Raw genomic sequence first — 26,889 nt, 5'->3', positions numbered from 1 at the left:
GTCTGGCTTATTTCACTTAACATAATGCCCTCAAGGTCCATCCATGTGGTCGCAAATGGGATGATCTTGTCTTTTTCTACGGCTGAATAGTATGCCATTGCATATATACATCGCATCTTCTTTAACCAATCATCAGGTGATGGGCACTAGAGTTGCTTCCACACCTTGGCTATTGTGAATAATGCTGCAAGAGACATAGGGATGCATAAGTTTCTTTATATTGTTGATTTCAAGTTCTTTTGATAAATACTCTGTAGTGGGATAGCTGGGTCATATGGTATTTCTATTTTTAATCTTTTGAGAAATTGCAGTACTGTTTTCCACAATGGTCGCACCAGCTTGCATTCCCACCAGCAGTGGATGAGGGTTCCCTTTTCTCTGCAACCTCTCCAACATTTGTTGTTTTTTGTCTTGGTGATTGTAGCCATTCTAATGGGTATAAGATGATATTTAAGTATACTTTTGATTTGCATTTCCCTGATGATTAGTGATGTTAAGCATCTTTTACTGTGCCTGTTGGCCATCTGTATATCTTCTTTGGAAAATTGACTGTTCATATCCTTTGCTCACTTTTTGATTGGGTTGTTTGGGTTTTTGTAGTTCATTTATGTGAGTTCTTTTTACATTACGGAGATTAACCCCTTATTGGACATATGATTTGCAAATATTTTCTGCCAGTTGGTGGATTGTTTTTTCATCTTTATCTTGGTTTCCTTTGCCTTCCAGAAGCTCTTTAGTCTGATGAAGTTCCACTTGTTTGTTTTTTCTTTTGTTTCCCTTGTCTGAGCAGACATGGTATTTGAAAAGATCCTTTCAAGTCTGCTGTCAAAGAATGTCCTGCCTATATTTTCTTCCAGAAGTTTTATGGTTTCAGCTCTTACCTTCAAGTCTTTGGTCCATTTTGAGTGTATTTTTGTGTATGGAGAAAGATAATGTTCTACTTTAATTCTTTTGCATGTGGCTGTCCAGTTTTCTCAGCACCATTTATTGAAGATGGTTTCCTTTCTCCATTGTATGTTCTGGGCTCCTTTGTTGAAGATTCACTGTCCATAGGTGTGTGGTTTTATTTCTGGGCTTTCAATTCTGTTCCAAATATCTGTGTGCCTGTTCTTGTAGCAGTACCACACTGTTTTGATTACTATAGCTTTGTAATATATTTTGAAGTCAGGGATTGCGAAGCCACCAGCTTTGTTGTTGTTTCTCAGGTTTGCTTTGGCTATTCAGGGTCTTTTGTTGCCCCATATGAATTTTAATATTATTTGTTCTCAGGCTGGCCCCATGGCCAAGTGGTTAAATTTGCACTCTCTGCTTTAGCCACCCAGGGTTTCACTGGTTTGTATCCTGGGTGCAGACATGGCACCACTCATCAGGCCATGCTGAGGCAGTGTCCCACATGCTGCAACTAGAAGGACCCACAACTAAAATATGCAACCATGTACTGTGGGGATTTCAGGAGAAAAAGTAGGGAAAAAAAAAAAAAAGAAGATTGGCAACAGTTAGCTCAGGTGCCAATCTTTAAAAAATAAAAAAGATGCAATACCCTGACAAAGACACAACCTCACTTAAAAAAGAAAAGAGAAGATTCTTTGTTCTATTTCTGTAAAGATGTCATTGGGATTCTGATTGCGATTGTGTTGAATCTGTAGATTGCTTTAGGTAGTATAGACATTTCAACTATGTTTATCCTTTCAATCCATGTGCATAGTATATCTTTCCATTTCTTTATGTCATTATCGATTTCTTTCAGTATTGTCTTAAAGTTTTCTTTGTATAGGTCTTTCACCTCCTTGGTTGAATTTATTCCTAGATATTTTATTCTTTTTGTTGTGATTGTAAATGAGATTGTATTCTTGAGTTCTTGTTCAGTTAGTTTGTTATTAGAGTATAGAAATGCAACTGATTTTTGTAAGTTGACTTTGTACCCTGCAACTTTGAAGTAGTTGTTGATTATTTCTAATAGTTTTCTGATGGATCCTTTAGGGTTTTCTACATATAAAATCATGCTGTCTGCAAACAGTGAGAGTTTCACTTCTTCAGTGCCTATTTGGATTCCTTTTATTTCTTATCCTTGCCTAATTGCTCTGGCCAAAACCTCTAGTACTATGTCAAATAAGAGTGGTGAAAGTGGGCACCCTTGTCTTGCTCCTGTTCTCACAGGGATGGCTTTCAGATTTTCCCCATTGGGTATGATGTTGGCTCTAGATTTGTCATACATGGCTTTTATCATGTCAAGGTACTTGGATCTTGTCAAATGTTTCTCTGCATCTATGGATATTAGCATGTGGTTTTTGTTCCTCATTTTGTTAATGTGATGTGTCACACTGATTGAGTTGTAGATGTTGAACCATCCCTGTATCCCTGGTATGAATCCCACTTGATCATGGTGTATGATCTTTTTAATGTATTGCAATATTTTGTTTAAGATTTTTGCATCTATGTTCATCAGCAATATTAGCCTACAATTTTCCTTCTTCCTGTTGTCCTTATCTGGCTTTGGTATCAGGGTGATGTTGACCTCATATAATGTTTTAGGAATATTTCTGTCTTCCTCAATTTTTTATAATAGTTTGAGAAGAATAGGTAATAAATCTTTGAATGTTTGGTAGAATTCTCCAGAGAAGATTTCTGGTCCTAGACTTTTATTTTGGGGGAGGTTTTTGATTACTGTTTCAATCTCTTTACTTGTGATTGGTCTATTCAGATTCTCTATTTCTTCTTGATTCAGTTTCGGGAGGTTGTAAGAGTCTAAGAATTTATCCATTTCTTCTAGATTTTCCAGTTTGTTGGCATATAGTTTTTCATCATATTCTTTTATAATCTTTTGTATTTCTGTGGTATCTGTTGTAACTTCTCCTCTTTCATTTCCAATTCTATTTATTTGAGCCTTCTTTCTCTTTTTCCTAGTGAGTCTAGCTGAGGATTTATCAATTTTGTTTGTCTTCTCAAAGAATCAGCTCCTTGTTTCATTGATCCTTTCAACAGTCTTTTTTGTTTCAATTTCATTTATTTTTGCTCTAATTTTTATTATTTCCCTCCTTTTTCTGAGTTTGGGCTTTGTTTGTGTTTCCTTTTCTAATTCTGTTAGGTGTAGTTTAAGAAGGTATGTTTGACTTTTTTCTTGTTTGTTAACTTGAGCCTGTATTGCTATAAATTGCCCTCTTAGGACCACTTTTGCTGCACCCTATATGAGTTGGTATGGTGTGTTTTCATTCTCATTTGCCTCCAAATATTTTTTAATTTCTCCCTTTATTTCTTTGACAACCCATTGATTGTTCAGTAGCATGTTGTTTAGTCTCCACATTTTTGTTCCTTTCCCAGCTTTTTTCTTGTAGTTGATTTCTAGTTTCATAGTACTATGGTCAGAAAAGTTAGTAGATATGATTTCAATCTTCTTAAATTTATTGAGGTTTGCCTTGTTTCCCAATATATGGTCTATCCTTGAGAATGTTCCATGTGTGCTTGAGAAGAATGTATATTCTGCTGTTTTTGCTTGAGTGCTCTCTATATATCTATTAAGTTTATCTGGTCTAGTTTTTCATTTAATTCCACTATCTCCTTGTTGACTTTTTGTCTGGATGATCTATCCATTGATGTAAGCGGGGTGTTGAAGTCCCCTACTATTATTGTGTTGTTTGTAATACCCCCTTTTAGGTTTGTTAGTAGTTGCTTTATGTACTTTGGTGCTCCTGTGTTGTGTGCATATATGTTTATAAGTGTTATGTCTTCTTGGTGGAGAGTCCCTTTTATCATTATATACTCCTCCTCTATGTCTCTCTTTGCCAGTTTTCTCTTGAAGTCTACTTTGTCTGATATAAGTATGGCAACCCCTGCTTTCTTTTGTTTGCCATTAGCTGGGAGTATTGTCTTCCATCCCTTCACTCTGAGCCTATGTTTGTCTTTAGAGCTGAGATGTGTTTCCTGGGGGCAGCATATTGTTGGGTCTTGTTCTTTAATCCATCCTGCCACTCTGTGTCTTTTGATTGGAGAATTCAATCCATTTACATTTAGAGTGATTATTGATATATGAGGGCTTAATATTGCCATCTTATCATGTTCTCTGGTTCTTCTGCATTTCCTTTGTTTCTCATCCTGTGTATTTTGGACTACCAAATTTGATTAGATAGTTTTCTATGTTGGTTTTCTTCTTCATTTTCTCCTTGTTTATTGTATATATCTCTGTTCTAATTATGTCTTTAGTGGTTACCATTAGCTTTGCATAAAAAGTCTTGTAGATGTGATGGTCCATTTCTTCTTTTTTCTTAAGATTTTATTTTTCCTTTTTCTCCTCAAAGCCCCCCAGTACATTGTTGTGTGTATTTTTAGCTGTGGGTTCCTCTAGTTGTGGCATGTGAGATGAGTGAGATAGTGCATTTTCTGATAACATCTTATTTCCTTAGACTATACTGATTCCATCCCTTTCCTCCGCCCCTTCTAAGTTATTTTTGTCATATCTTATTCCATCTTGTGTTGTGAGTTTGTGGTTAAAATAATGAGATAATTTTTATTTTGGTGTTTTTCTTTTCTTTATCCTTGATGTAAAAGTTAAATGTTTACCACGTGATCTAATAGAGAGCTGCCATTTTCTTTCTTTCTTTTTTTTCTTTTTAAAGATTGGCACCTGGGCTAACAACTGTTGCCAATCTTTTTTTTTTTTTCTGCTTTATCTCCCCAAACCCCCCCTGTACACGGTTGTATATCTGAGTTGCATGTCCTTCTAGCTGTGGGATGTGGGATGCTGCCTCAACGTGGCCTGATGAGCGGTGCCATGTCCGCGCCCAGGATCCGAACCCTGGGCCGCCACAGAGGAGCGTGCGAACTTAACCACTCGGCCACGGAGCCGGCCCCGAGAGCTACCATTTTCTGATTATTGCCTGTCTATTTATCTCCTTGCTCAGGGCTTGTAGCCCCTTTCCTGTTTTTTTTCCCCCTTTCAAGTATGAGGGCCTTCTTGAGGATTTCTTGTGTGTGGGGGGGGTCTTGTGGCAATGAACTCCCTTGGTTTTTCTTTTCTGGGAAAGTTTTTATTTCTCTGTCATATCTGAAGGAGATTTTCACTGGATAGATTATTCTTGGCTGAAAGTTTTCGTCTTTCAGGATTTTGAATATATCATTCAACTCTGTCCTACTCTGTAAGGTTTCTGCCAGGAAATATGCTGAAAGCCTGATAAGAGTTCCTTTGTAAGTTATTTTCTTCTGCTTTGCTGCCCTTAATATTTTTTTTTGTCATTGACTTTTGCCAGCTTTACTACTGTATGCCTTGCAGTAGGTCTTTTTACATTAATTTATTTGGGAGTTCTGGTAGTTTCTTTCATGTGGATTTCCATCTCTTTCCCCAGGTTTGGGAAATTCCCCTCTATTATTTCTTTGAACAAACTTTCTACTCCATTCTCCTTCTCTTCTCTCTCTGGAATACTTGTAATCCTTATGTTGCATTTCCTAATTGAGTCAGATATTTCTCTGAGAGCTTCTACCTTTCTTTTTAGTCTTAGTTCTCTCTTCTCCTCCCTCTGAAGCATTTCTGTACTATTGTCTTCTAAATTGCTAATTCAGTCTTCCATATCATCAGTTTGTTGTTTAGTGGGGCTAGATTTTTCTTTATCTCATCCTTCGTGTTCTTCATCTCCAAAAATTTTGATTGATTCTTCTTTAAACTTTCAATCTCTTTTGTGAAGAAGCTCCTGAATTCATTAATTTGTCTTTCTGTGTTTTCTTGTAACTTCTTGAGTTTTTTTTTATGATAGCTATTTTGAATTCTTTGTCATTTAGGTTATGGATTTCTATGTCTTCAGGGTTGGTTTCTGGGTACTTGTCATTTTCCTTCAGGTCTGGAGATTTAATGTACTTTCTCATACTGTTTGATGGTGTAGATATTTGCCTCTGCATGATGTTATTTTCTGGTTGCCACTGCCACACGCCTCCACTGGGCAACACTCTGGCTGATGACAGATTTGGAGCACTCAGCAGAGGGAGGGGTGCTCTCCTTCATCAGTGCTTCCCTTAGCTTCTGCTTCTCTCTCTGTGAAGAGCTCTGGACAATTGCAGGACTGGAGTGCCAGGTTGGGAGAGGGGATCTTTCTTACATCTGCATGCCTCCCCCAACCACTGCCTCTCTGTGTGTAGTTCTCTGCATGCTCATGTGACTCCACCAGTAGCTGCTTCTCTCTCTGTGCTTCATGCTGGGTGATCAAGGGGCTGGAGCACTGGGTGGGGATGGGGTGCCTCCCCTAAGCTGCTCACCTCCCACAGCTATGGCCCCTCTCTCTCTGTGGAGCTCCTGCCAATCAACTTACACTCCCTTTGGAGGATCCAGCCACCCCACTACCTTCAGATGTATGGTTGCACGGGTCCCTCAAATGTTTTTTGTGTTGTGTGTATGTCCTCGGTTGGTGTATGAATGTCCTTTTGGTTGTATTTTAGAGGGGAGAGTCCAAGGGAAGAGCCTACTCCACCATGATGCTGATGTCACCTCAAGAGAAATTCTTCTATTTTCCAGTTTCTTAAGTCAGAAACATGGGACTCCTCACAAGCTTTCCTCTTCCCCGACTGCCCATGAGCACTCAGGGATCCAAAAGAACTCATTCTACTTTTTAAAAATCTCTTGATTCTGTTCTATACTCTGTATCTTATCTCCAGAACTCCTGCCTTAGTTTCCCTAGATTGTTACAGTAATCTGCCCATAATCTTGCCTCTGCCTCCATTTTCATCCTGAGGCCAGAATAAAAATTCCAAATCTTATTTTATTATTTCCTTATTTAAAATTTTAGATATTTTTCCTTAAATATGAAGATGTGTATGAAATAAATATGTGAAATGATGAAAGCATAAACCAGAATGTAACAAAATTAGATAACTGTAAAGGGAAGAAGAGAACAGTATAGCAAGGAAGTAGCATGGAAACAAAATTTTTCTTAATATGCACTCTTATATAGTTTTGCCTTAGGGACCTTGTAAATGCTTTTTGTAATTAAAAAATCAAAACAGGAAAATAAAAATAAGCACTAAAATTTGAAAACTTACTAAAACAAGTGGACCTAATTCTATATCATGTTACTGGCATAATCAGAGAAAATAATTACTTCAAATGATTAAAACACACACTTCTGACTCTCTGTCCTTAGTGTGGTATAAGTTGAAGGATGAAAAGAAAGAAAAAGAGATCTAAAATTCCATTCAGTGTTTTTATTTTTAACGGTAGTATTGTTATTGATATTGTAGAAAAAAGGATATAATTAAATTGATATCATTAAGAATTAATATTTTCAACAGAAAAGAGATGTGAGAATAATAGCAAAGAAGTAGAGAGAAAACTCTGTATTCTGAGATTTTATTTGGAAATATCAGTGAAACACATGGCATTTTGGAATTTCATATTTCTTTTCTATTCAAAAGGTTTAGAAACAATAATAATCCAATGCAATAAGCATCCCTGTTAACCAAATTTTAGTCTCAAGATGCCATTTCCCAATAAAAGGAACCAGGTTTCCTTCAAGAAGTAGCTGATTATAGACTTGGCTCAGGAAAGATACAAAATTTACTTTGGACGTTTCTATGCCAAGCAAGAAGTTATCAAACAAATCACTGTGGAATAGGCATGCATATTGAAGTGTTTATGGATCTAGAAGTAAGAATTTAAGTATCTAGCAAATGCTTTAATATATTTAGCAAACTAGAAAAAAGAAAAGATAAATGTTGGGGAAGGAGAAAGATAACTAAGATTGGCAAAATGTTGATAATTATTGACGCTAGGTGTGGTGGATTTGTATTATGTCACCCTAGCTAAGATGGAACTGTGTTTTCCAGAATCCTCTCCCCTGCACAGTTCTGAGCCAGAGGAATCATTGTGTGCAGGATTTGGAAGGCAGAAGGCAGGCAGGACTGTGAAGGTCATTGTAGGGAACCAGGCCCAGTTGTGCATGCATGCTGTCACTGAGCCCTTGGCTCACCTTGTTGGCGTGGGGCAGCAGCTGTTCCTGCAATAGCAACTCCAGCTCCTGCCACATCCTCCTTTGGCTTCTAGCACCCCTGGCCTGGGTGACTATTTACTTCTATGATGCAGGGCAACAGCTTCTCTTTGAAGAGGAAGTTTTGGAGGTCATTGGCCTGAAGCAGTTTTCAGTTTGTTGCCATGAATTTCAGCCCTTCCCTCACAGGCTCCAGATTTTCTTGATCTCTCTACTTTATGTTCATTTTTTCTTCCCAAGTACCTCTTCTTCAGCCTTCAGGCCCCAACAACACAAGTATAATTTAAAATCTCTCGTAGTTAGGTTAATATTAGAAGTATCATGGGAATTACATGAATCCAACTTTTCCTTTCATCATATTCTGAGGAGTGTTCATTGAGGGTAAGTGGAACAGATTCCAGGGAATTTCAACCTCTAAATATGGTCTCTGTGTTAAAAATCTAGTTGAAGGAAAATCTATTGTGATACTTGGTTTGAAGTTAAATCATTTATGCAATTCAGTCAGGTGATTATATACAACTTTTTTTTTTTTTTCTTTTTCTCCCCAAAGCCCCCCAGTACATAGTTGTATATTCTTCGTTGTGGGTGCTTCTAGTTGTGGCATGTGGGACGCTGCCTCAGCGTGGTCTGACGAGCAGTGCCATGTCTGCGCCCAGGATTCGAACCAACGAAACACTGGGCCGCTTGCAGCGGAGCGCGCCAACTTAACCACTCGGCCACGGGGCCAGCCCCTTTTTATTTTTATTTTTATTTTTTGATTATATACAACTTTTTAAATGTCCTACATTTAAAATATAGTGTCTTTTATTGAGTCAGGCAGTATCATGGTACTCACTCATTTATCAAATAAGACATTTAAATATTTCAAAATGAGGTTTCATCATACTCTTTTCTTTATAGGAATGTCTGAAAGATACTCTATAAAAGCATCTCACAAATTACTTTATAATCTAATTACCTGGTCTGAAATGAACAGATCTAATATTTACGTTTCTTGCTAAATCACAAAGTGTTACCTAAATAAATACAAAAAATTATTTTAGCTTACATATTCAATTTCAAAGAAATTTTACAACGTAGCTTGAATTCCACATTTTCATCCATACAAGAATCCTTGAAATAATATCATGTACAGTAAACAAGGTTATCCAATGCAAAGCATATAGTACAGCAGTTGAGTTTAATTTTTATTGGCCTTCATCTCCACATTTTATTATTATTCTTATCATCGCTCCTCTCAAATCCCTTTAGTTAGCCAGGTCTGCTCCAATTAACCCTTTAGTCTAATCACTTTAAAAAGCTGCTATATTAGGATTTAAAGAGGATATTAAGAAGTGAGCTTCTCCTAAATATTTCTTGGGTAGAAAAGCTATTTTTAAGAAAGCTATTTTAGAGCCATAAATTACCACTGTTCTGGTTACAATGAAGGTGACTAGTCGGATACAAAATTATCCAGTGTTGTCTCTGGAACTGAAACAACCTTAAAAAAATATAGTTATCCTCCATGAGTTTTTCAAGAGAAAATAACAAGAAAATACGTAATCCCAGTTAGTGCACTTTTTACAAAATTTTATTTGCAGGGTGTAAATACACCTTAGGAACTAAATATAAACCAATAAAGGTGTTGCATCAGACATTTCTTGAATTCTTGACTTTCTTGGATGTGTTACTTCCTATGTCGCTAGCATTGGCCTTAGATTCAACTTGAAATGAAATAGAATAAGAAAACAATAAATTCATGGAAGAAAAAAGGCATTTGGGGCTGGCCCACTGGCACAGTGGTTGGGTTCACACTTCCCGCTCTGATGGCCCTGGGTTCACCAGTTTGGATCCCGGATGTGGAGCTACGCACTGCTTGTCAAGCCATGTTGTAGCAGGTGTCCCACATATAAAGTAGAGGAAGATGGGCACAGATCTCAGCTCAGGACCAGTTTTCCTCAGCAAAAAAGAGGAAGATTAGCAGCAGATGTTAGCTCAGGGCTAATCTTCCTCAAAAACAAAAAAGGCATTTGACTATAAGAGGTTGGATGCTGCTCCATTGTGATGATAAAACTTAAAGATGGCAGTCTGACATCATCGAATTCAACAAACTAGGCTCCAGGCAAATGGTCTAATCTCTGAGAAATTGTTTAGAAGTTACTTCAGACTGGACCTAAAGACCTTTAATGTACAACATCTTGAGTGGAAAATCATTTTGATGAAAATGGTCAATTTCATAGTGAACGTAAAAACGCATACTTTGTTTCTTCTTAAATATCTTGTGCCTTCTATTGTTAGTGCTGGAAACTCCAGGGTCCAAAGACTGAAAGGGCTTTTAAATTCACTTTGAGTTTGGGGCTGGTCCCGCGGCTGAGTGGTTAAGTTCATGCACTCTGCTTGGCGGCCCAGGGTTTCGCTGGTTCAGATCCTGGGTGCGGACATGGCACCACTCATCAAGCCATGCTGAGGCTGCGTCCCACATAGCACAACCAGAGGTGCTCACAACTAGAATATACAACTATATATTGGGGAGTTTTGGGGGGGAGAGGAAAAGGAAAACAAAAAGAAGAAGATTGCAACAGATGTTTGCTTAGGTGCCAATCTTTAAAAGAAATAAAAATTTTTAAAAATTCACTTTGAGTTTTTTTCTTTTCAAATGTGTTTTAGTTAAAAATAAATAAATGAAATCAACATTTTGATCTTATAGCCTTAGGAAATTGTTGACTATTGTAAATGATGCCAAACTTCAAGTCCAAACTGTTTAATAAGAATTTTCATTCTCTCAGCTACATTTCTGAGCATAAGAAACCTCTGCACACAGTGGAGACAACCATTGCTTTCTGCATATACTGACATAGCATTCAGATCTTTTTATCTTTTTCTCTTGTTTCTCTTACTTGTCTTTCCCTTCTTGCCATTCTGGGGGCTGGTGTGGGGTTAGTGAAATATATCTGAAGCTCTGTGTGATGTTGGTAAAGTTCTAGGGAATTCTGTTTACTCTGAAGACAAAGACTAAGTGATTTCACGTACTTCAAGAAAGAACTGTCATGTAACTCAGAACATATGAAATGATGCATAATTTGTTAATATTTTTATACACTTGATCAAAATTTCACCAACAGAGGCAAAAGTGTTCAAACACTTATCTGCAACAAGAGGGAGAGACTAGTCACTTAAAGTTATAATTTATTTAGGTCTAGAAAATTACCAGTATATATTTTGAAACAGCAATCTTCACATGGTGAAATAAGAAACAGACAGTATAGGGGAGAAAGAGAATTCCTCTGCCCTCTGGGTCCCTCTGGCTGGTCTAACAATTTAGCTGACATGAGACAGAACAACAGGGCAAAGTCAGACAAAGTTTAATAACACGTATATATGGGAGAACCCCAGGAAAACTGAGTAACTCAGCCAGAATGGCCAAAGCCACTGCCTTAAATACCATCTTCAGCTAAAGACAGAGGAGGATGTTGGTTTCAGGCTTCAAAGGGGAAGAAGACAATTTACATGGAGATGGAAAAGCAAATGTTTCGTAGACAAAACTTTGATAAGAATTGGCTTAACAAGGACCCTCACAGTTTACCAATACCCAGAGTTATCTATGGTGATGGCCTGTCCTGGGGACAGGTCTTCTATCTTAAACTCTTTTAGGCCATCAGAGGGAAGGTAGTTTCTCTCAGAGTCTTTTTTTCTTAAAAATAATCAGTTCAAAGACACACATTTGAGATGGCCAATTCTGATCTCCCACAATAGCAAGCTCAGAAATGGTAGCACTGTATTAATTATATTATGCTTATGATATTGCACACAGTAAGTGCTAAATAATTGTCTTGAAAGAAGAATCTCTATTTTTTTTAGTCAACCTCATATTGAGTACTACTATGTGCAAGGTACACACATCAGCGTGCATACAAGTTGAATTTCTCCTAATTTAGGTAGCATTTATAACACTTTTAAAAGTCTTTACTTCAGTTTAGATACAAATATTTAGGAGTGAATATTTTCTGAGACATGAGGGGCAAACACTAGTTGTTACATGAGTCCTGATAAAAGCAGTGTTTGGATTTCACAGACCCCCTAGCAAGGTTGTGAGGGCATTGTGATTAAGGGATCACAGGGTAATAATTATAACAGCTTGCATTTATGGAGCACTACCATATGTTTGAGTTAAATGATTCTGAAAATTGAATTAATAATTACTTATCCTTTACTAGATCCTTTGCCCTGCCTTAAGCACTTTACACCAAGAAGTTTATGTACAATGAGCTTGAATGAATGCCAATAAGTGCCATCTGGTACAGGCAGAGACTCATGGGTAGAAGGATCACAAGATGCCTGGGACCACTGCTCTCTTGCCATCCCATGGAGTGGCTCAGACAGATGCAGATGCGCAAATCTAGAGATCCCACTTCTTAGGTGCCCTTTCCTTTGGTAAGAAATGCATGAGGGCAGCCTTATAGTGGAAGGAAAATTCATTTGAGCATGGGTACCATGCTGTCAGAATTTAGGTGACAAATACCCAAGGGGATACTGGAAATGGCAGTTGCACAACATTTGGAGACCTAGAGAGAAAGTGAGATCATATGCAGAGCCTGCTGATGAGGGGGAGGAAGCCACTGGCTCCAGCTAGCAAACTGGAAGAGCCTCTGGGTCACTTAAGATTCAAAGGCAGTCTTGCTTGTTTCTCCACATTATTTATTAATTACCAGACACTGTACTATGTGATTTGAATGTGTTATCTCATGTAATACTCATAACAACCTTGTGAGGTCAGCATTATCACTCATGTCATTTTACAGTTTAACAAACTAAAATGCAGAGAGCTTTGTTCTTTTTTTCCACTGTATAATAGTGTTTGCCAGAACTGGGTATATTATAAATTGTAGTGTGAGAAGGGTGAATATAGACATAACAGGCACGAGGGGTTGAGGTCTTGATTTAGAAGAGTGACTTTGGAAAAGCAAAGGCTTCAATGAATTTTATAGACACGGCAAAAGTTAATCTTCTCAACATCAAACAGCTATTAGGTGGGGGAAGCATGAGGATCAGAATGAAGTGAGTGAAGCATTCACTTTCAAGGCAAAATTTAAGAAAACTCTAAAAACTCAGTAATCAAGATTAATATTTTAATGCAATATTTAAAATTTCAAACTAATGCAAAAATCTTTGATGAACAAAGTATCAAAATTTTAAATAAAGACAGGATCACTATTACTGAATCTTCCTTTTGTCTCTGGCTCCAGCATGGCTTGGCCTGGCACTAAGTAGGAGGCCTGAACTTGGATGCTCTCAGTCTGAGCTCAGAACCCATGTTTGTAAGCGTTGTTTGCTCATGTTTCTCAGGATGTGAAAGACAAAGAAGAGTCAACTATAACTTAAAGAATGTAAAACTGCTGGTCAAAGATAATGATGAAAACATGGACTCAGCTCTTTCAGAGGAAAGCAGAGAAAATGACTAATTTAATTTCCCCTGTATGTTCCCATTTAGAAACTTAAGTATCTGTAGAGTTTGGCTTCAAAGACAGAGGACAAATAAAAATTTTATTTAACTTTAAACTTTTCCTAGCCTCTCTTTTATCAGTGCCAAGAATCCAATTACTGATCATAAGGAGCCTAGAGCAGTTTCTCCTCCATCCAGTAGTATATTTTTCTGTAAGAAATATAAGATATAATTAAGAGTGACTTGAACACTGAGAAACATTCTTATCTCCTGTAACAGAAGCGCTGGAAGTAGGGTGATTATTCTGAGATTGGGTAATTCAGTGCCTCAGCAAAGTCATCATAGACTCAAGTTCTTTCATTTTTCACTTTGCCTTCATCAGTGAGTCAGCTACTCTCCTCACAGTTCTAGGGCAGCTCCAGCAGCTCCAGGCTTTATGATCCCATGCAACAAACTCCTTGTTCCCCCTTTGAACGGCAAGAAAACCCCTCCCAGAATCTCTTATCCAACATCTTACTCTAGAACCAATAGTGAATTCATGTTTTTGTTTGTTTGTTTGTTTGTTTTAAAGATTTTATTTTTCCTTTTCTCCCCAAAGCCCCCCAGTACATAGTTGTATATTCTTCGTTGTGGGTCCTTCTAGTTGTGGCATGTGGGATGGTGCCTCAGCGTGGTTTGATGAGCAGTGCCATGTCCACGCCCAGGATTCGACCCAACGAAACCCTGGGCCACCTGCAGTGGAGCGCGCAAACTTAACCACTCCACCACGGGGCCAGCCCCTTTGCTTGTTTGTTTTTTGATAGCAATATAGCATAGTAATTAAGAGTCATGCTCTGGAGGGTATAACATCTGGCTCTGTCACTTCCGAGCTATGTAACCTTAGACATCTTATTTAAATCCTCTGTGCCTCAGTTTTCTTATATTTAAAATAGAGATAAAATAGTATACCTACCTTATCTGGTTATTGAAAAGAAAAAGTGAGTCAATATACATAAAGTTCTTAGAATAGTATCTGGCAGGTAATATAGGCTCTGTAAGTGTTAGCTACTATTATTTTTATAATGATCCACACTGTAATGCATGTAATTTAACTCATGGAAAGATGAGAAGTAAGAAAGTATAGATAACCTGAGTATCTCTTAAAATAGAAGACATCAATAAAAGGTTTAATTGCATTGTATAATATTATTCCCATTGATATGATTTGGATGTGATGTCTGAGAGAAGGAATAAGAACCTACTTGAGGACTACTATCTTAAGATATATCTATATCTATATTTATGTCTATATCTATATATTTTTAAAGTTGTCCACATGGCTGAAAATCAGAAGTTGTCCACATGGCTGGAAATCAGAAGCTGGTCTTAAGCCAGTAAGATTGACTTCATGAAAATGGCCTGATTTGACTATTTTAGAAGCAGATAATATACTTGTCTGCAGAGCATATTTAGTGCATTTAAGCATAAGGATAATTAAACTGATATATATTTTGTTGGATTTTATCGTTAAGTTCTTCAGTGAACACTCAGAAAGAAGGGAATGAGGAAATGGTCTCAATCTATTCAGATCATAAAAATCTCATTTGCAGTATTCTTCCATTAGATATAAAATTTACACTCATGCTAAAAATGCCATTAATGGTGCCAGTACAATCCAGTTCCTTACATATAATTCTTTTAAAATTCTCAATTGGAATTATAAAATTCTATTTTGTTTCCTTTCTCTAAGGGTTAATCTCACTATTCAGACTAGCATTTCTCACTTGTGTGAAACTCTACAGAATGCAGTAAAATAAGGTCCAAAGAGTAAAGTTACTGTCACTGAATTGTGGAGATGGGTTTCTCTGAGTCCAGCATTTTGTAACTTGCATTGTGAATTCCCTGAAATAGAACATAAAATTAAAGATTTCCCCAGAAATCTTCTCTTGTATCATTTTTGCCTCTCTATAAGAACTTACCCATCAGCGTAAAAATGGAATACTTTTACTCTTTAACAGCGTTAACAACAGAGAACCCACTATGATTTTAGTCCTCCTTCAACCATTGCCCAAGCTCTTATTTTACTGTAAAATGTACTTGCTGTCTCTACATTCTTCCCATTTGGTCTTAAATGCATTCCACTAAAAGTGCCCTTTGAAGATCACCAATGACATCCTCATCATTGACTCTAAAGGTCTATTCTCAGCCTTCATCTTACTTACATCAGCAACATTTGCCAGTTGATCACTCTTTGCTCCTCAAAACAATTTCTTCACTTGATATCTAGTACATTACACTCTTTTTTTCCCCTGCCTCTCAATCCCTCTCTTTGTCTCTCTCTCTCTCATCTCTCCTTCTCAGAAAGCACTGCTGATTCCTCTCCATCTCTCTGACTTATCTCCCCGTCTTCTAAATCTTGGAGTGTCCCTGGGTCCACTCCCTTGGTGATCACACTCAGTGTCATGACCTTGAATACCATCTATGCTCTATTGAACTCCCAACTTTCCATCTTCAGATAAGACTTTTCTCTTGTATATTGTGTTGAGCTATACAAATGTCTACCTCTCCACATAGATGTCTAATATGCAACTCGAATTTGACAAGTCTAAAACTCCGCTACTTACATACTCCTCCACAAACTGTGTTTCTCCCCAGTCCTCCCTATTTCTGTAAATGGAATTTCCATTGTTCTACTTTCTCACACAAAAAACCTTGAAGTTATCCTGCACCCTTCTCTTTCTCTCACATTCAACAGCCAAACCATAAGTCTATACTATAAATTCTACCTTTTAAATCCATTCAGAATCTGGCTACATCTCACCACACACAGTTACCACCCTGATAGAAACCACCATCATTTTCCTCCTGAATTATTTCATTTGGCTCCTTACAGATCTCCTAGTTTCCAGCTTGGCATTCTTTCAATCTTTGATATGGCAAATAAAGTTACATAAGTCCAATCACTTCATTTCTCTGCTCAAACTTTCCTGTTACTTCCTATCTCAATCAGAGTAAAAGCTTAACTTTGGAGTACTTAACCTTTAGGTAATAAAATATCTTGGTATAATTCTAGTCTCTTAAGATGTCAAAGGGAGAAGAATCTCTGAAAAGTTAAAATAGTTTTTAAAATTAAGGAAAACATAAATTAAAATTTAATTACAGATTGAGGAAAGATCAGGTACAACTTATACTACATTTCTACATATATCACCTCTTCAATAAGATCTTAAAGGCTATCCTTACCCCTTCAGAGCTATTTTCATATAATTAGAATGAGAAGAACAATATTTTGGAAATCTCTAATACGTCTATTTGCTTGCATTTTTACCATTTAATCTCTCATTTCACAAAACAATTTGTATCTCCTGGGGTATAAAAAAGAGAAGGTTTATAGACCTCAATTTTTCCTAATTCTATCCATTGATGTTATTAGAAGTTCAAACACTTCTTATTTTCAGGTACTGGGTCATCTAACAAGGATTAACCAGTTGAATATAGCTGGAACTTGATGTGATCACTACCTTGAGAACTCCAGATTTTTCCTGATGTATCACAAATTATAATAAATGGATCTATCAGTCTTACTTTAGTCATAACTACTCAAGTCAACTTGGAAGTTATTGTTTGTCTGAAAACTTACGGAGCCATCTTCTCCATGATGCTTGCCAGTACAATATGGGCCAAGAATGATGTCTTCTGTTTCTGAATGTCCATAATTTAGGGATTATATTGCAATTTAGACAACATAAAATTACATTATTTTAATTCATTCCTAATTTTTCCCTGTGTTGAACTCTTACTTTGATTATAAACTTCTCCAGGGTGATTTTGTTGTTGGTAACCCCATAGTGTTTGGTACCAGAGGTACCCAATAAATTTGGGTTTTAGGTGAATACATGTGCATACTAAGACAAAATGGAGTTTCTATCTCTCAGCAAAAAATTGTAGCCAAAAGTTATTTAAATTCATGAAACTGACATATTCACTGTGTCAAAAGAACAAATCAGGAAAAACAACTTTTCTTAGCTTCTTTAGGAATGATTGTGAAAATTTTCCTTTCTTTTTCATTACTTTTAGCAAGCTCTATTTCCAAGATTGGCTCAGATCCTCTGAAACTTGTACATGATGCTGTGGAGGAAACCACGGACTGGGTTTATGGCTTCTTTTCTTTATTGTCTGACATCATCTCATCTGATGGTGATGAAGAAGATGATGATGGCGATGAGGACACTGATAAAGGTACTAAGAGCATAGGGACATATCTAACTGCTAGGACGAATACTAGATATGCATTATAGTACTTTGCTTAAGTTTAAGCACAAATGAGCACTTGGGTCAGGGTAACCTCAAACGAATACACTTCTGAGTGCTAATAGCATGTCAGCAGGCTACCAAACTCAGTGAATTGGTCTCTATTTGGCTTTCATCTTATAGTTTATCTGCCATGATGGCCAAGATGTCAAAATTAAATGCTATCATTAGAGTAGCATTACAATAGGGAGGGTCTTTTTATGCACTACTACAAACCCACAATAGAAACTCACATTTATATGCTTCTTTGGGAAAAAATAGTATCTATTTCTCAAGTTTATCCTTAGAAAGATTGAACTAATAACGGCAAACCTAAATATACATATAAATGTTTTACACACATAAGTCATAGTCATAGTTAAATAGTAGAAAGCAATCCTACTAAAATCATAATCAAAAGTAAATTTATTGAACCAAACGGAGGTGTAGAATGGAGAGACACATTCTAAATGTCACAACAATTATGCAACTAACGTATGTACACTCTCATACATATAAACAAATTAAAGGAAATAACAAACTCAAACCACACATAAATTAGTATTGAGTTCATGTGAAAAGAACAAAGCACTGTGATTCTGTCTTTTAGATGACATCTTTTAGGGTCAGCCTTAGACATCAGAAATTATGTATTCAGCCTTGACTACCAGGAAAGTTCTTATTATTTTAGCCCTTTCTACGACTTTGTCTGAATTTGTATTCATTTGGTCCCAGTGACAGGTCAAGATGAACAATAGCAACTGAAATGAACATGATATAGGAACTATAATGTATAATTTGGATCACTGCCACAATTTTATTGAACTCATAAAAGTGAAACTATCTCAAATAAGTGTTCATAAACAAAGTTTATACCTAAAAACTGGAATTTGGAAGCAAAGTAATATAAGGACTATTATTGTCAAAACGAATAGATGGTTTTTTTGAAATGAGCAAAAGAAAATGGGAAAATAGAGCAGCAATATTATGCTATGCTAAAAGTTTTTGTAATTTACTGTTTTTGTCTTGATTTAGGAGAAATAGAGGAGCCGCCCTCGAAAAAAAAAGGTTAGTTTTTCTGCCCTTGAAAAAAATTCCTTTTCTCTTATGGTAATGTTGACTTTTAGCATGACTCAAATATATCTTACTTGAGTTGTAGCCTTTATTTTTAATGTAGAATTTTTTGCTTAATTTTAAGATTAAGATTTATAGTTAGGAAAAGAAATACTCGATTCTTTCCATTGAAGCTGACCCTGCTATTTTTCAGTTGATTATTCAAGTGAAACCTTCTTCGGTCGATCTTTGAATTCATCTACACACAGATCAATGTGAGTTGGAATTGCAGGAATGAGTGGTGAATGCTGTAGCATTGGAGATAGTCCAAGAAGATGACACTCACGATCTTTATTCTCACCATGGCCAGATTTACTGATTTTAAATTTTACTTCTTATTTTATTGTCAGTATTATTTTTCACTTTTAGGTGATAACTGTGGGACAGGGTGGCTGAGATAGTGTGGAAGATAATAATCTTGAAGGCGCAAGCATAGCCAGTCAGTATATATCATGCATCACCTTGAAGGACTAGAGTTAGCCGGGTGTGCTTGGATGTAGTCGAGAGGGATTCCTGCAGGAATAGCCAAGGTCTTCAGTGACTGAATCAGATGGTCACAAATCCACAAGATGAGAGCAATAAGCCTAGGAAAAAAGGGGTATAGCTTTGGGGCAAGATCCTCAGAGGGGCAGGGATTTTTACAGGAAGGAGTAGGAATTATGTCTGGAAGGAACAATCGGGAGCAAGGGATACCATCCTGAGATAGATTTAGTGCGTGGGAGAGAAACAGCCCATGCTTGAGTCAGGCTTGATAAAATTGCAATGTTCTCGTTATTGCTGCACATGTTAGCAGGAGGCTCTTGGGAGTATCTACTCCAGGGGAGAACTCGCTGGCTTCTGTTGCTCTCTCCCCAGACCTACTGTGAATGCAAACAGTGGGATCTAAATTTGGAGCTTCAGTGTTTGAGCAGATGATGATCATCTCACTATCTAGGGTAAAATCCACTTAGTGTATGTTAATTTGGAAATATGAATTTGTAACTTGTCCAACAAAAGAGAACTAAACTAGTGAAACTCAACTGTGACAAAGCCATCCAGAATTGAAAGTGTTTATGAAGCTAATGAGGGGAGAAAAGATGGCTTTCCTGACTCACAAATCCAGACATACTTCAGCCATGAGATCCTGCTTTAGAGATTCTAAATTAGTTTGTAAACTTCTTGAGGTCAGAGAGTCTTTTTACAGCTGATTTCCAATGGATAGTGCCTAGAACATAGTCAAAGTTTAAGCTAATGAGTTAATAGTCATTATATAGAAATAACAGCTTATGTATATGTCTATTCCAATTGGAAATGGAAGAAGGAAAAACAAATAACGTTTTTTTACTTATACTTATAAACTGAATTCTACAAGAATATTATAAGATCGTATTCTCCATAAATCAATACATAGCATTTAATGAGGAATCTGTTCTTTCCTTTTGATTTGAATCTCCCAATGGGATTATTTTAAAATTGTTTTGTGTAATGATTAGCATAAATTGCAAATCCACACAAAGCTGTTTAATTATTTCTTAAATTATTGCCTTGGCTCATCAAATCAGCAGAAAAACTATTAAGTAGTTGTTTAGGATACTTTTTAAAAAATGTCAGTTAAAACAGGCTAAGGGATGTATGTATGAAAAACCACTAATATCTTGCAGGACTACTAGGAAGCGAATTGACTGAAAACCACCTGAATATATTTTCTTAATAATATTATTCACAAAGTTACAAGAGAAAATGGACATTTAAGGAACGATTTTATACACTGCACCTTCGATACAGAAGTATGTAATAATAAACATAAATTGAAGTAGACTGAAGGAAATATGTTTCATTACAATGATTATTATTTTTTATTTTTAAGCTTTCCTTTGGTAGAGTCACAGAGGCAATGACAGTTTTTAAGCAATATGTAACATATTACAAAACACTTCAAATCCATATTCTCATTTAAAAGCATATTTTTAATATTATTATCAGGAAAGAGAAGATATGAGTTTATCCATATCTTATGATGAATTATTTCATACATTTCCATATTTAAAATTGGAGCTTAAGAATTACTTTTTTCTGTAATCTAGAATGATGATAGTCTCTTAAAACATTTGATTTTCATTCATCTAACTGACTCTTTATTAATCTCTTCATTAATACTCTTTCCCATTCAGATATATTCAATAATATTTAGTCATTTTATATCACCTAAATTACCAGTCAGTGGCACATTTCAACAGCCCTGTGTCTATATAAAGCATTTTATTTAAATGCACTTAAAATTTCCATTTCGTTTGTCCAGTTATTGCTATTTTTACCAAAATAAAATTTCAACCACCTTGTTGTTCATGGCTGGAGTCTGCAGTTCTAATCTGATGTGGAATAATGGTCCAGTCAAATAATCTTAGGGTTGTAGGATTGATTATTAAAGAGATTATTAATATGAAGGAAAGTTTTGAATCTACTATTCTGTGATGTATTTGTTATATATACATATAGCTTTAAGGTATTAGGTGTAGTACGTAGTGTCTTTATATTCTTTATTCATATTTATTTTTCAGCCTGTCAAAACTTTAGAATATTAAATTCTATTAGCAAACACTCCATGATGAGGGTCCAAGGCACTGAATCATGATAAAATATTAGATTTTTGATATATATTTTCTTAAAACTTATAACTATCAAAACCAAATACCAGCGTAAATCACATTTCCCGGAACAATTACTTGCTGTGTATGAGGGGTGTGGTTTGCTTATCTGGAACTGTTCTATTTGGATGGCATTCTTCACATGAGGGTACACATCATGGCTGTGTTAACACCTCACTTTCTAAGGGGTACACAAGTGCAGATAGCTTTAAAGAAATCAAATTACATTTGCATGCTTTCCTAAAATTGATCCGCCTGAGAACATATCCAAGTTTATAACAGTACTACTTCTACTTTACAAGATAAAGAAATACACTTGACCCATCCCTAAACTGCTAGAATACCAACCAAAAGACCAATAGGCCTTGCTGCCTGTCCTGCAAGCGTCTGCTGTGCAGGTGTGTATACGGTGATGGGATGTTCTTTGTTCTGAAGTCAGAGAGATGGTGGAGTGGGGTGATTGGAGTAATGACAAGTTTCATTCAATGACTTTGCTTTTTATTTACCTGATTCATGTAAAACAGGGCATTGCTTTTGAGAGAGAGATCCATGAGAGCAAAGCAAAAATAGTATCAATAGGAAATACGGAGAGCTAAAAATGGCTTTTAAAAATTTAAATGTAAGCCATTCTTTTCAGTTATCCTCAATACTTGTTCCTAGGAAGTGTCACTGGCTTGAAAGAAAGCGCCTTGAAACAACCAAACAGTGTAGGTTAGTGACACTGATTCTTTTAAATATAACTGGAATATTTTCTGAGAAAACCAAACTTTTAAAGATGCATTGAATAAACCCATGGATGCCACATTTCTATGATTCCTTTCAGATTGTGTACTGTTCAAAAAGAAATTTAAAACCTACTTTATGTAATTATACTATGAAATATTTAATCTAATTGTAGTCAAACCTCATTTCATCTAATATAAAATGTTTACTATTTTATACCTCCTATTGATAAAAAATTAAATTATATACTATTTTCAGAACCAATGCACTATATATATGAATGTGTGTATATACATATATGTGATACAATATGTCTCATTTATTAATTACAAGTTATTTATATTATGTATATTTTCTACCTCCTATCAATAAAAAAATAAAACTATATGCCAGCTGCTGGTTCTATATATATATTTAATATTTAAATGTATATATTTAATATATTTCTGTTGCACTTAATACATTTAAAAATTTTATCATGATAGCTAACAAAATTATTAGACTTATTTGTTTTATATTTGGAATTTATTTATTTATTCCCCAAAGTAAAACATCAGAATTTGATATCCCCCTCACACCTGTATTGCAGGAATTTAAAACTTTTTACATACTCCTAGTTTCATAAGCAACTTAAAATTTTACCTATATATTAGATAGCATTAGAATAAATAAAATAATGTGCAATAAAATATTGCTCTGTCTTCTCTTTATAACATTTAAAAAATAAATTTATTTTAAATCCACATCATTTTAATCTTTTTATCTACTTTTAATAACATATTTTTTAAACATGTTGCAGAATTTATTTTTTCTTAATAATTTCCACAATGCTTTATATTTTATTGGCAGAAAATAAATTTGATTTGAGTAAGCAGTTTGAAAACAAAGGCTGGTTTTGCCCATTTTCTAATGGGGCAAACATTTTCCATAAATGAAGTGAGCAGCTGCTCCAAGGTTTAGGTGAAATATACCTAAAAGAAAAAACACATTTAAAGTCATGCAAAAAAATATCATTTTACCCAGAGTCATTAGAATTTACAATAGTTTGAGAGTAGTAGAAATGTCTAGAAGTCATTTGGAAAGTTTGATGAAGCCATTTTGCTTCCAAGAAATTCAGAAAGTGAATGACCCTCAGGATACAGTAACAAATCTTTTGCAAATCGTTCATTTTTAAAATCTTCATTTCCAATGAAATTGAAGGTGGCATTAATCAACTACTTATCAGAGAGATTGTTGAAAATAAATTTCTTGTTGATTCCCTATATCATTTTAACATTACTTGGAAGTAGATAAAAAAAATTGAATAACATTACCATAATAAAATTGTCATCTGTGTGTGTGTAGATCTACCTACATGCATATACTTATGTATGTATGCGTATATGTTCATAAGGCTTCTCAACATTTGTATCTTTAAAAGTAAACAATAGGATTAGATTTGTTGCTAAATTCTATATAATTCCAGTTGTGAATCACATTTATCCACAGATACGAGAACTTTTTAAAGCTCTATGCATCTCATAAAGAGATGCTTTTCTAATAAAATTTTATTTTTCAGATTTAAAAACTATGTATGAAAATTTATAAGACATTAACCTTTAGGTTCTTATGAGTACAGGATATGAAATAAATTTTAAATTCAATATATACATATTTTTTTCTAGAAAAGCATGATGGTGTAATCAAGAAAAACAATTTCCAAGGATAAAAATATATTACTCTTGAATAAAATTTTGTGAGAGAAGTGGAATGAAAATAGCTTGTTGGTATATATTTTAAATTGATAGTGAAGAATCTCAAAATATTACAGTATTTAGACTCCATCCACCTGATATTATAAAGGGATGTAACAATTTTTACTTTTTTTTTCTGGTGAGGAAGATTGGCCCTGAACTAGCATCTGTTGCCAACCTTCCTATTTTTGCTTGTGGATGATTGTCCCTGAGCTAACATCTGTGCTAATCTTCCTCTATTTTGTACGTGGGACGCTGCCACAGCATGGCTTGATGAGTGGTGTGTAGGTCCGCGCCTGGGATCCCAACTGGCTAACCCTGAGCCACCGAAGTGGAGCATGTGAACTTAGCCACTACACTACCAGGCTGGCCCTGCAATTCTACTTTTAAATGTCAAAATTTACAATAATCTGAAAATTATTTGTGACTTTTTAACTTATGATGAACAATTTTAGATGTTATCTTCAAAATATGGAAAGATACACAGAGTTTTCCAAAATATTCTATGGGAATGTCAAAGAAAAAAAATGGAAGTCACTGTAATAGAAAATGAAGATTTCTTTTGCTAGATAACCCTAGGATTCTGAGTGAGAATAAAGCATGGAGGTCCAAGATTCCACCATGGTCAACAATGTGTATCCTTAGATGATCACTATTTTTGAACACTGACATATTTTGTCCCTTCAAGAAATTTATTTTTTGATAAATCTTTTTCAATTGCTTTCTATGTGCCAAGCAATGCACTAGGTGGAGAAGAACACATAAGTCTTTGCTTACAGTCCCAAAGGCTGATAATGTAAGTTTGTTAAATATGATAGTAATTAAATTACTGTAATGGAGCTTTTATGTGTTATTGCTAATAAAGTTAATTATTCCTTGCTAGTATCAGGATCAATGTAACATGGTATTCTATAGCCAAAGTAATTGTAAATGAGTAAAAGATCATCTTATTTAGGATAATGTAGTGAAAAGACCATAATGAAGATGAAATGAGATAAAATAGTTCAGGCGTTGCACATTCGATAATGATGAGGGTAAGTCTTTACATGAGGTGATCATATGCAAACTGAACTGAAAGAAGATGAAAATATAAATAACAGTAATGACACTGCAAATAAGTAAACTATTTTTTAGACAAAATTATTTTTAATTCTCTTAATTATTCATAAATACTCCAAGTCGAAGTTAAAACCAGGCTCATCAACCCAAACAGGCAGAGAGAGAGAGAGAGAGAGAGAAAAAGAGAGAGAGAAAATCCAGTATTCTTCAAACAAAGTTAAAAATATGTCTATTCAGCATAAGCATCTTAATTTTTTTCTATTTCTTTTTCAAGAATAAGGTACTGGTTTCTCACAAAGCTAATATGATTTTGCTTTTATGTTTCTGTATTAATATTTATGTGATGCTGACTTTTCAGAATAGGTAAACATTCACAGAAAGTGTAATTCTTTAGTGAATATATAGCTTTTTAATATTTTTATGCTAACATTTCCCATAATGGATATACTTATCTCCTTTTTACAGTTTATCCTTATTTAATCCTCAGTCTATAATGTCTGTCTATAAGAATAATCATTACAGCATTTATGTCCTTTGAAGTATGTAATTTTAGCAGACAATAATAGTCTCCTAACAAGAAATTGCATTTTATAATGTCGTTTCCTGACACCTAGCTTTAAAGCCAAGAAAGAGTAGTTTCAGTCGTTCAGTGCTATGCATACTCAGTTTTTTGGGAAGGAAAAACTGGTCTTCAGTTTTAGGGACATGGTGGCCTTATGTGCTAAATCATCTCTTGCCTTAGAGGAAAGAACCAGAAGCCCCTCTGCATTATGCTGAATTTCCTCGCTTCCTAACTACTTGCTCTTCGGAATAAGGAACTGTCCTTAAGTTTGAACAGCACCCAAAACCGAAGGCTGATGTTCTGTGAGATTGTACCTGAGGCACGCCAACAGCGGAGGAGAGTCTTCTCTACTTAGAGCAAAACAAATTACATTCTCCTTATAGTCGCATTTTTAAATTGCCCTCAAGACTCTCGGGTCAAAAGGAACCCAGTAAATTTTAGCTCAGTTCTTTCATTGTATATTTTTCTCACTTTATTGAAATCCACCACAGCTCTTTGCAGTCAGGGTGAGAATGAGGAAGAGCCAGGAAATTTGAGCATCATAAATATTCAGGACTTTAGGATTAGGCCATTCAGAAGGTTGTATCATGTCATCGGGAGTGAGATAGATGGACAAGTTTCCGTGCCAGAGATTTCATTGCATCCATCTTTGCTGGCGGCTTCAGGGGCTCACACCAGGCTGAACATTAAGTGTCTGCAAAATATGGTGAGTGAGGAAAGGAGGGAGAATGGAACGGTGAATAAACTTGTTAAAATTCATAGCCTCAGAATATTGGTTACTAGGTAGGCCCTAGTAACATTTTTAAGCAGATACATTTATCTTTGGACCTCTCTTCTAAATAAGTCTAGATCAAAACCCAACTCCCTTACTGCACTGCTGTCTATTGCCCTCAGGCTGCACAAGGAACTCAGTGCTTTATCTTCTGCCTGTCTTTCCCAATATTGACCAGACATATGACGACAGGGGGCAAAGCCCAAAGAGGACAGACTGTGGGCTTGGAGGTGGACTCAGAATGGAAAAAGCTGAGGAGGCTGGGGTAAAGGCAGATCTGGTGAGTGATCCAGAGATTCACTTCTCCAAATAGTTGCAGCTATAGTGGACGCTCCTTCCATGCGGTCAGGCACCTTTAGTTTCTCGTGCTGCCCTGAAGAGCTCGTCTCCATCAAGGCAAGCAAGCTAGAACCACGGTCTCTGAAATAATAGCAGGTAAACCCAGCGCCGGAAGGAACAGGCCAAAGAAAGCAAGAGATCAGATTTTGGTGCCAGCATCCTGCGGAATAAAAAGGCTCTCTGAGACGATTCAACTCTGGCTCAACTGTTTTAAGCAGTTTTTGTTGGGGCAAGAATAATCTCAGCATCACTACATTTCTACCTGTAAGTAAGATTGGATAAGGAATTGAGAAGCGTACGAGCGGGAAGTTGTTA

At 35.9% G+C, this 26,889-nt stretch overlaps 1 protein-coding gene across 50 annotated transcripts in view; it reads left to right on the top strand.

The window, feature by feature from the left end:
- Positions 1 to 26,889, top strand: part of TRDN (triadin) — a 392,671-nt gene that overhangs the window by 64,762 nt on the left and 301,020 nt on the right. For all 50 annotated transcript variants that reach the window (XR_011422188.1, XR_011422177.1, XR_011422182.1 and 47 more), the window contains exons 3-4: positions 17,437 to 17,598; positions 18,685 to 18,717. Coding sequence is in view for 31 of the 50 variants with exons in the window: in XM_070223715.1 (XP_070079816.1) it covers positions 17,437 to 17,598; positions 18,685 to 18,717 (195 nt within the window). In the remaining 19 variants the exon portion in view is untranslated. The remainder of the gene's footprint in view (positions 1 to 17,436; positions 17,599 to 18,684; positions 18,718 to 26,889) is intronic.

Source organism: Equus caballus, chromosome 10 (genome assembly GCF_041296265.1).
Source record: "Equus caballus isolate H_3958 breed thoroughbred chromosome 10, TB-T2T, whole genome shotgun sequence".
NCBI classification, from domain to species: domain Eukaryota; kingdom Metazoa; phylum Chordata; class Mammalia; order Perissodactyla; family Equidae; genus Equus; species Equus caballus.
The sequence above is the reverse complement of the archived record's forward strand: the minus strand, read 5'-3'. Positions and strand labels throughout refer to the sequence as shown.